Here is a 10,726-nt window from a genome sequence, read left to right on the forward strand (position 1 = left end):
CCGCTGCAACTGGGTTCTGGAAATCGGGGAGCCTGTGCCCAGGTGGTGATGGGCGGCCGTGTCCCTGTGGCCTCTGGGTGGGTGGCGAGGGGGAGGCCGCCTCTGGTGGGCGGGGGCGTGGCCGCTGCAGACACTCCGCCCAGGACACCGAGGTCCCCAGAGCAGGGGCCCAGGGCCCTCCTGCCACCCAGGACCGGCTCCTGAGCGGGGGCTGCGGGCCCTCACCACCCACGGGCCCCCACTTCAGGCCAGCAGCCACGGGGCCCCCGGGGGCGTGGGGCTCCAAAACATGGGGGCCCAGGAACACGGGCGGGAAGCCCCTGGGAAGCAGTGAGCTGTCCTTCGGAGGTGAGTGGTTCTCTTCCGGGTGGGAAGGTGGGTCCCGGCAGAACCAGCAGCAGCCGCCTCACAGCCGGGCACAGTCCCCCGGCCACGAAAACACAGTGTGGTCATGGGACACGCGGGTGGCCTTCAGGGTTCCAGTGGCCCGGAAGGCCCCGTGTGCCTTGGGCCCTGCTGTCCGGCCTCGGTGACCCTGTGACCTGCTGCGTCGGCCAGTAAGGAAGACAGGACCTGGGGCAGCATCCTGAGGAGGACAGTCCTGTGGATCCCACTCGGACGAGGCCCCTGGAGGACTCAGATCCACAGACACAGGAAGTGGACGGTGGGGGAGGGCGGGGCAGGGGGCGGGGAGGCGTGAGTGTTCAATGGGCAGTTTGTTTGGGACGATGAGAAAGTCCCGGAGATGGTGGCGGCGGCTGCACAGCAGCTTGGAGGTGCCCAACGCCGCTGAGCCGTGTGCTCAGAAAGGGGTGGGACGGCCCGGCCGGCCTGGCTCAGGGCTGAGCACTGAACTATGAACCAGGAGGTCACAGGTCGATTCCCGGTCAGGGCACAAGCCTGGGCTTCAGGCTCGGTCCCCAGTGCGGGGCGTGCAGGGGGCAGCCAATCAGTGATTCTCATCATTGGTGTTTCTATCTCCCTCTCCCTTCCTCTCTCAAATTAATAAAAATCTCTTTTTAAAATATGAGTAGGATGCCCTGGCCGGCGGCTCAGTTGGTTAGAGCATCGTCCGGAATGTCAAAGGTTGTGGGTTCGATTCCCAGTCAGGGCACAAGCCTGGGGTGTTCCCTGGTCGCGGCGAGCACAGGAGGCAATTGATGCTTCTCTCTCACATCAATGTTTCTCTCTCTCTCTCTCTCTCCCCCCCTAAAAAAACAAAACAAAACAAAACAATAAAAACATATTCTCGGGTAAGAATTTAAAAAAAAAGGTAAGGTGGTCCCTGTGGTGTGTATTTTACCAAAACAAAGAAAAACACGTTCAGTGTGTCTGGGGAGCCACCAGGTGAGACCCGGGGCAGCCCCCACTTTGGAGCCAGGGAGGGACAGGGAAGGGGGTGCCCCCTCCACAGAAGCATATGCCTCTTGTTGAAATGGCAGAAGTAGGAAGCTGACCCCCTAGCCCAGCGGTTCTCAACCTGTGGGCCGCGACCCCTTTGGCGGTCGAACGACCCTTTCACAGGGGTCGCCTAAGACCATCCTGCATCTCAGATATTTACATGACGATTCATCACAGGAGGAACATGACAGTGATGAAGTAGCAACGACAATAATGTTATGGTTGGGTCACAACATGAGGAACTGTATTTAAAGGGCCAGAAGGTTGAGAACCGCTGCCCTCGTCCTTAATTACATAGAAAAATACAACATGAAACCGGGCGGAGAGAAGGTGCTGACTCACACCAGGTGGAGGCAGTTCGTGGCCCAGAAACAGGGCCACGAGAACACGCCTGGCGGATCCGTGACAGGCGCACACGGCTCTCCACGGAGGGGAGCGCCCGGTCACAGAGACGCCCGGTCTCCGCCTCCCCTCGCACGACAACCATCATAGACCTGAACCTAAGACACAAAATGGTAAACTCCTCGAAGGAAACAGGAGACAATCTTTGTGATCTTGGGTTCGGCTAAAAGCGCAGACATGGCTAAAGGCGCCCCCATACAGCACTGATGGCTACACGGCGATCACAATGACCAGCTCCGTCCGGGAGGGACGGAAAGCCAGCTGGGTGTGGGCTGGAGGAAGGACTCGCCAGTCACAGGTCTTACAAAGGACTCGCATCGAAATACCTCACAGAGGACTCTCAGAACCCGACGGTAAGAAAAGGAGCAGCCCAGGTTTAAAGACGAGCCCAAGACCTGCCCAGCTGGTGTGGCTCAGTGGTTGAGCGTCAACCTATGAACCAGGAGGTCGCTGGATCGATTCCTGGTCAGGGCACGTGCCTGGGTTGCAGGCTCGATCCCTAGGAGGGGGCGTGCAGGAGGCAAGAGGCAGCGGATCGATGACTCTTTCGCTAAAAATCAATGAAAACATATTTTTTTTAAAAGGTGCGGTGGGAGTCTACTGTGCGACCACAGGGCACTCAGCGTAGAAGTCAGGGCCAGAGACAGAGACACGCCACCCATGTGGGAGTGACACCCCGCGGTCCTGAGACGCACCCCCCTTCGAGGACGCTACAACGCGGGACAAAACGCACTCAGAGCCAACGAAATACGGTCTGTCTGTCGGGTAGAAGCTAACAACGTCGGGCAGGGAAGGCCAGGAAGGAAGGAAAGCGAAGGTGGAAACAGAACCCAAAGGCCTGTGTACAAACACCAGCTACCCGCCCGCCGCGCCCCCGGCTGAGACCGACGGCGCCACGGCAGGTGCCAGGGTCCCCCTGCTTGGGAGGTACAGGTGCAGCTGCTGGGACGACACAGGGCGGGAGCCGTCAGACCCAGGGCGCGTGCTGCAGAACCGGCCGTGCCGCCCGGAGGTGGACAGCCCCACACGCGAACGTCGTAAAGGACCCCGAAACCCAAGGAAAGAGCACATTGAGCTCAAAGAAAGAAGCAAAGTGAAATGACAGCACGTGGAAGTGTATGCAAGAGAGCAAACAACCCAGGGGCTGGTTCTCGGGCAGGACTGGGGTGATGGGGACCCCTGGCAAGTCTCCGTGAGGAAAAGGGGGGCGGGAAGACGCAAACCCCACCATACGGCACCACCGAGTCTGTGACCAGGTCAGCGTGTCCACCATGCCGGCCACGGGCAGGCCTGCAGGCGCTTTGACCACATCGGCTTCTGCTGCACATCCTTGTTTGCTTTTACTTAAATATAAATATAAATATAAATATAAATATAAATATAAATATAAATATAAGTATAAGTATAAGTATAAGTATAAGTATAAATATAAATATAAATATAAATATAAATATAAATATATACATATAGATTTCAGAGAGGAAGGGGGAGAGAGAGAGACAGAAACATCAATGATGAGAATCATTGATCAGCTGCCTCCTGCACGCCCCACACTGGGGATCAAGCCCGCAACCCGGGCCTGTGCCCTGACCTGGACTCGAACCCTGAGCCCCCGGTTCATAGGTCGACGCTCACCCACTGAGCCACGCTGGCCGGGCTGAACTCGTGCTTATGAAACGTGCAAATGCTCAGCTCTGAGCACTAAACAGGGCACCCCAGCAGCAGTAAGCAAACTGCACAGAGATCCTGACTCCTCAGCACCCGCCCCCACCCCCCCACCAGAGCTGGGGACAGGAGGTCTGCGCCGGGACTACTTTGTTGAATTTGAAACACACTTTAGAATAGAAGCCTCTATATTAACACAAAGTAAATAATAGAGACAAATGAAGGAATTTAAAAAAAAGTAGGGGCCTGGCTGGTTTGGCTCAGTGGACAGAGCGTCGGCCTGCAGACCAAAGGGCCCCGGGTTCGATTCTGCTCAAAGGCACGTGCCTCGGTTGCAGACTCCTCCCCGGCCTGGGCCGTGGTTGGGGCGCGTGCAGGAGGCAGCCCATCGGTGTGCGTCTCTCACATGGACGTCTCTCTGTCTCCCCCTCTCTCGTCCACTCTCTCTAACAATCAATGGAAAAATACCCCTGGGTGAGGATTAACAACAACAACAAAAGAAGTGGGGGTGGGGGACGTGCTGCTCCCCGATGGCCAACTGATAAACGCAGCAGGGAGGGGGGCGAGCCCTGCCCGACGGTGCAGCAAAGGGAACGCAGTAACTCGACCCCGCAGAGGTCACGCAGGGAATGATCAAAGGCAGCAGCGCCCTGAGCGAGCCAGGCGGTATCGGGTGCCTCCCCACGACACGCGGAGGCGGACACAGTAGAGTCCCAGCCGAAAGGCGCAACCTCCGTCCCATCACGAGACGGAGCTGGGCAGCTCGCAGCGGGACGTACTGCAGAATAACCGGACGTGTTGGCAGGGAGGACGTGTCACGCAGGACGGAGGATGGGACATGGTCCCAGAGTAAAGCGACAGAGACAGTAACCGGAGGCGACGTCTGATTCTGCCGTCAGTGCGGTCGGAGCACAGGTTGCTGCGGGGCAGCAGGGAGACAACCGAGGGCTAACCCGCGCTGTGCATCAGCAGCCACACAGCCGAACAGCACGTCCCGGGCGTGTCACTTACATGTGTTTTTATTGATTTTATTTTATTTTTTTAAATAAGATTTTAATATCTTTTTATTGATTTCAGAAAGGAAAGGAGAGAGAGAGAGAGACATAGAAACATCAATGATGAGAGAGAATCATTGATCGGCCGCCTCCTGCACGCCCCCTACTGGGGATCGAGCCCGCAACCCAGGCATGTGCCCTTAACTGGAATTGAACCTGGGACCCTTCAGTCCGCAGGCCGATGCTCTATCCACTGAGCCAAACCAGCCAGGGCTGTTTTTATTGATTTTAGAGAGTGTGGGAGGGGGAGGGAGAGCGAGAGAAACATCCACCAGCTGAGGAGGAAAGCTGGTCAGAAACCCATCGAGAAACGACAAAGAGAATTAAAAAATGTAAACACGGGAACTCAAGGGGCAGAATAAAAAGAATAAATAAGAACAAAATGTAATTGCAGAAAGGACTGGTGAACAAGAAGAAAGAGTCACAGAAACTACTCAACCTGCAGCCTGGACAGGGAAGGGGCTGCCCCTGAGTGAGTGCCGGCCTCGGTGGCCCGGGAACGAAGACCAGGGCGCAAACCCCGAGTCCAAAAGGCCAAGCAAACCCTGAGCAGAAGGAACACAAGGGAATCGACACAAAGTCACGTCACCACCAGGGTAACAGCGGCTTGAAAGGGAGACGCACACAGAGGAACGGAGGAGAAGGACTTCACTGTCCTTTGAGAAAAGAACGCCGCCCAGAAGACAAGAGAATGACAGGGACTGAGAAAAAAAAGTACGGTCACCCCAGAATTCCATATCCAGCAAAAGTGCCCTTCAAAAGAGAGGGTGCCAACTTGCATGATGAGCCCTGGCTGGTTTGGCTCAGTGGATAGAGCGTCGGCCTGAGGACTGAAGGGTCCTGGGTTCGAGTCCAGTCAAGGGCGCAGGCCTGGGTTGCAGGCTTGATCCCCAGTGGGGTGTGCAGGAGGCGGGAGATCGGTGATTCTCTCTCATCATTGATGTTTCTCTCTCTCTCTCTCTCTCTCTCTCTCTCTCTCTCTTTCTCCCTTCCACTCTGAAATCAATAAAGATATATTTAAAAAATATTGCATGATGAAAATGAATTAATTTTATATTAATTTTATGCCTCAATCAGGCAGATTATTTTAAAAGGTGATATAATGACATTTTAACATTTTTTTCAGGATTCATCACTAGGATGGTTAGAAACATGAAAGGAAACTCTTTGAGCAGAAGGAAGTGATATCAGATGGAAACTCCAATCTACACAAAACATGCAGAACAGGGTAAGTATGTGGGTAAACAGAAAAGGCTTTTAAAAATATTTTTTAAATGTCTTCAAAAGAGAATGGGACATCCACATAACAACACGGAACCTTGCCCGTCGGTGTAGCCCAGTGGTTGAGTGTTGACCTACGAACCAGGAGGCCACCGGTTCACTCCCAGTCAGGGCACATGCCTGGGTTGCAGGCTCAGTCCCCGGTGAGGGGCGTGCAGGAGGCAGCCAATCGATATTCTCTCTCATCAATGTTTCTATCTCTCTCTCTCTTTCCCTTCTTCCCTAAAAAAGAAAAAAAAAATCAATTAAAAAAATAGAACCTTGGTCCATACTGTACACCTTCTACAAAAATTAACTCAAAATGAATCCTAGATTAAATGTAACTGAAGCCATAAAATATCTAGAAGAGAACACAGGAAAAAATTCTGCAATCTCACTTAAAGACCTAAAGTCAACACCAAAGCGTGATGTATAAGATAAACAACTGATCATCTAACTTCATCAAAATAAAAAAAAAATCTATAAAAGACACTTTTAAGAGAACAGAAAGACAACTGTTCTGTGTCTGGGAGAAAATGTTTGCAAGTCACATGTCCCACCCAGGACTGACCGGCAATGTATAGAGAACACACAACACTCAACGATACTCCGTACTTAACCCAACAGAAAAGGGCAGAGGCTCACCGAGGCCCCTGACCGGGAAAGGTCAGCACAGGCGTGGAAGATGTTCATCGTTAGACAAGACGGAGACAAAAGCATCACAAACTACCTCCCACGGGAATGGCCTAAGAATAAGGACAAAACCAAGTGTCGGCAAGGGCACGGGCAGCTGGAATGCTCCCGCGTGGCTGGTTGGTGAGCGTTCCACCAGGGGGGCCTCGTGAGAGGGGGCGGGGAGGCCCCCTGCAGTCAGGTACCCGGGAGGCCACCCCTGGAGGCTCTGCTAATTGATGCAGGAAAACGAACGCTGTACACAGGCGCCTGCAGCAGATGGACTCAGGATTACGAAAAGCTGAACAGCCTAAATATCCTTTAACTGGCGAAGAAACAAACAGTGGTCCTACGACTCAGCAGTAAAAGAATAAACTACGAATTCGCGTAACAACACAGACGCATCTCAAGCGCTTTCTGACTCAGAGGGACACGCTCTGTTTGACTCCGGTTCAGTGACAGGAACCAGCTCCGTGGAGGCGGGAGTCAGCAGGAGGGGCCTCAGGCGGGTGACACTGTGTCTTGAGTGAGGAGGTGATCACGTGACTACGGGCAAGTGTTCAGACTCCGAGGACTGACTGCGTTTAAATTTTAAAAGGGACTAAAAACGGTAAAAAGGTAACGGGCTGTTTCAAGCAAAAATAACAACACGATAAGGCTCCTGGCAGACGCGGAAGTAACATGCGTGACGACGGCACGAAGGGCCAGAGGCGGGGATGGAGACACGTGCGAAGGGCTACGGTTTTGTTGTTAATTTGGGGAAGTTTTTGTTTGTTTTTAAACACTTTTTTTTAAATTGATTTTTAGAGACTAAGGGAGGGGGAGGGAGAGAAACATTGATGTGAAAGGGAAACATCGGTCAGTTGCCGCTGTGACAGGACTGAGGAAGTGCCGGGGGTGAGTAGGAGGCCAGCGTAAAAGGGTGCAACCCTGAAGCCATCGGTGGGGGCGGGAGGAACGCTAGGAAAGGTCAGTCCAGCACGTGCTGCAAAAGAGAAACCAAAGGCAAACGGGAAGCCAGCAGCCACACCCAGACGGAGCCCAACGCCATCGGAAAATGTGTCAGAGGCACCAGCCGACGAGTGCGAGTGAAAGGCTGTCAGGCCGGACACGAATGCGAATCTTCCGTGGGACACGCGAGCTGGGTCACAGGCGGGTTAACGTGAAGAGATGGAGCAGGCGATGCCCGGGAGCTGGGACGGCTGCATTAACACCAAGTGGATCAGAAATGGATCAACTCCACGGAAGACACACATCACGTGGCAGGGGCAAGACCAGAGGGAAGTCCACGTCTGTGTCTGCGGGTTTACAGCTCATCATTGAAAACTTCCCACAACGTCCGGCTGTTGTGCCTCAGGGGTTGAGCACTGACCCATGAACCAGGAGGTCACCGGTTTGGTTCCCAGTCAGGGCACGTGGGAGACATGTAGGAGGCAGCCCATCGATGGTTCTCTCTCATTGATATTTCCATCTCTTTATCCCTCTTCCTTACTCTCTCTAAAATCAATAAAAATATATATTTAAAAAATTAAAAAAAACTTCCCACAATTGTCCTGGCCAGTGTGGCTCGGTAGTCGGTTCGATTCCCAGTCAGGGCACATGCCCGGGTTATGGGCTCCATCCCCAGTAGGGTGCATGCAGGAGGCAGCTGATCCATGTTTCCCTTTCACATCAATGTTTCTCTCTCTCTCCTTCTCCCTTATTCTCTAAAAATCAATTTAAAAAAATCTTTAAAGTCCTGGCCGGTTTGGCTCAGTGGATAGAGCGTCGGCCTGCGGACTGAAGGGTCCCAGGTTCGATTCCGGTCAAGGGCATGTACCTGGGGAGTGTGCAGGAGGCAGCTGATCGGTGTTTCTCTCTCATCGATGTTTCTGACTCTCTATCCCTCTCCCTTCCTCTCTGTAAAAAATCAATAAAATCAATTTTTAAAAAATCTTTAAAAACAAACAAGCAAACAAACAAAAACTTCCCCAAATTAACAACAACAAAACCGTAGCCCTCAGAGGCCTCACTGATGAACCAATTCCACCAAACACGTGAGAAAGAATGAAGGTCAAACCAACACCAAGTGTTTCAGAAGCGAAGGCGAAGGGAACCAAGGTGAGCCATGTTCTGTACCAGAACCAGACCCGGACCACGTGAGAGAACTGCACATAAGTCACCCTCACGGACACAGATGCAAATTCCTCAAGAAAACGTGAACAAGCTGAATCCAGCTGCACACACGCAGGGACAACACTGTAACACGCAGTGACCCAGTGGGGTTTGCCCCAGGAATGCAAGGACGGTTCGACAGCTGAAAACGGGCTGATGCCAGGCACCCCCTTCGCAGAGTTGAGGCGGAAACCCACACCATCATTTCCACAGATGAACAGAAAACATCTGATGAAATGCAAACCTCTTTCCTGACTAAACAGAAAAGAGAACCAGTGACTGTTTGGCAGCGAGGAGGTAAACGTGCACCTCGCGTGTGGCCCGGCAATGCCACCTGCACACAGTGGTCACAGCAGCCCCGCCCTGGGGGGCCCTGAGGGGTGGTGACAACAGTCCCCCCGGAAGCTACCCACGCGTCTGCCACCAGTGGCACATCCCCAGCACGGCAGAGACTGCGCAGCCGAGAGCTCCGAGGACCCACCCTTAGGCCACACGACGAATCTCAAGATCCAGTAAAATACGAGACCCCGCTGTCTACTCTCACTCACAGACTCTAGAAAAGCCAAGCCTGCCGTGGCAGAGTGGGGAGCGGGAAAGGCGGGGGGGGGGTACCCGGGAAACCTTTGGGGGGAGTCAAGCCTTCTGTGTCTCGAATGACTGGGACGCCGGATTGATTACAGCTGCCAACAGCGTCACCGGCACCTTTGAAACTGGCACATTGAACGGCATATAAACACGTTCATAAACAAAAGGGAGAAAAAAGGCAGGACTGACCCACCCCGCACTGAGTCTGAGACGCACTCTGCTGATGAAAGAAGCCAGACTTCGCTTACGGGATGTTCTAGAACAGCCAGAGGACCCGCGTGAGGGAGAGCAGGCCCAGCTGCCGGGCGGGTGGGAGGGGGTGAGCCGGGGGTGGAGTGTCTGGGCCACGGAAACACGCCCCCTCTGATGTGCCAACAGGGCCTCTCCCCAGGGCGCACGGGGGTTCTCTGTTCGCCGATCCCACTGAAGTGTGTAAGCTACACCTGCTAATTGGTTTAAGGACTTGCAGGGCGTCCGGGGGTCTGAGGGTTAAGGTGATGCTGCTCAGCTGTGAGGGCACCTGCGTCCTGGCAGCAGCGGCTGAGGCCCAGGCACCCGGGAGGCCGCCCCTGGAGGCTCTCAGGGACGAGCCCCCATGGCCCCTGGGGTGCCCGCCGCCCTCAGGGCAGCCTCCTGGGTGCCTGGTGGGACGGGCACAACGGACTGGCACCTCCTTCACCCAGAGGCGCCGCCAGCGTGTTATTTCCAAAGGAAGTTACATCCACCAGAGGCCCCAGACCAGGCCGGGGCACACACACCCCTGCTCCCCGGACCCCACCAGAGGCTGCTGGGCTCACAGGCCAGGGGGCAGTGTGGGTGGTGGGGAGCGGGATGATTCAAGAACAAATCCGCCCTCTAGGCCCTTCTTTGTGGGACAGCCCCTGAGTTCCCAGCCGTGGGCAGAGCAGGCAGGAGGCCCCGCTGGAGGGACCACCGCTGTGGGCTCCCCTCTTCTCCCCGCCCCCGCCCAAACCTTGGCTGCATCTGTAAGGTCAGAGGTGGCAGCATGGCCTTGTAGGTTGCACAGAGAGGGGCCGGGCCCGGGCAGGGCTCGCACACGCTGGGGAGGGCGGGAACAGCCGTGCCCAGGTGTGTGTGCGTGTCCGGCTGGGACAGCAGGGCCTGGGCCCACAGGCCCCGAGGTTCGGCACCACCGAGGCTCACAGGCCTGTCCCAGGAGCGGGACCTGAGCGGCTCGCAGGGGCCGGTGGGACGACCCGGGAGGGACCACACGGGGCTCAGGTCACGGCAGCAGGAGCCCCTGGCGCACGCACAGCCCCGGGGGGTCCCCGGGAAGGATTAACGCGGCTGCCGTGGTTCCTAAAGAGGAGGGGCCTGTTCTCAGGCTTCCTCGGGCAACATCTGCCTCTGGTTCCAACATCTGCTGGGGCAGAGTGGGCGGGGCCCCTGCCGTCCAGGCGCCGTGGGAACGCTGGGCCAGGCAGGTGGTCAGACACAGGAGGGGACCCTCTGCACGGGGAGCAGGGCAGGGGCCCGGGTGGTGCCACACCCACCCACCAGGTCCCTGTCGG

General features: G+C 55.3%; 1 protein-coding gene across 1 annotated transcript in view; it reads right to left on the reverse strand.

Annotated features, from left to right (window-relative positions):
• NACC2 (NACC family member 2) overlaps nucleotides 1–1,888 on the reverse strand; it is a 6,199-nt gene extending 4,311 nt beyond the window's left edge. The window contains exon 1 of the mRNA XM_023748358.1: nucleotides 1,793–1,888. Coding sequence (XP_023604126.1) covers nucleotides 1,793–1,888 — 96 coding nt within the window. The remainder of the gene's footprint in view (nucleotides 1–1,792) is intronic.
• Nucleotides 1,889–10,726: the final 8,838 nt, after the last annotated feature.

Source organism: Myotis lucifugus, unplaced genomic scaffold (genome assembly GCF_000147115.1).
Source record: "Myotis lucifugus unplaced genomic scaffold, Myoluc2.0 scaffold_1307, whole genome shotgun sequence".
In the NCBI taxonomy this organism is placed as follows: Eukaryota; Metazoa; Chordata; class Mammalia; order Chiroptera; family Vespertilionidae; genus Myotis; species Myotis lucifugus.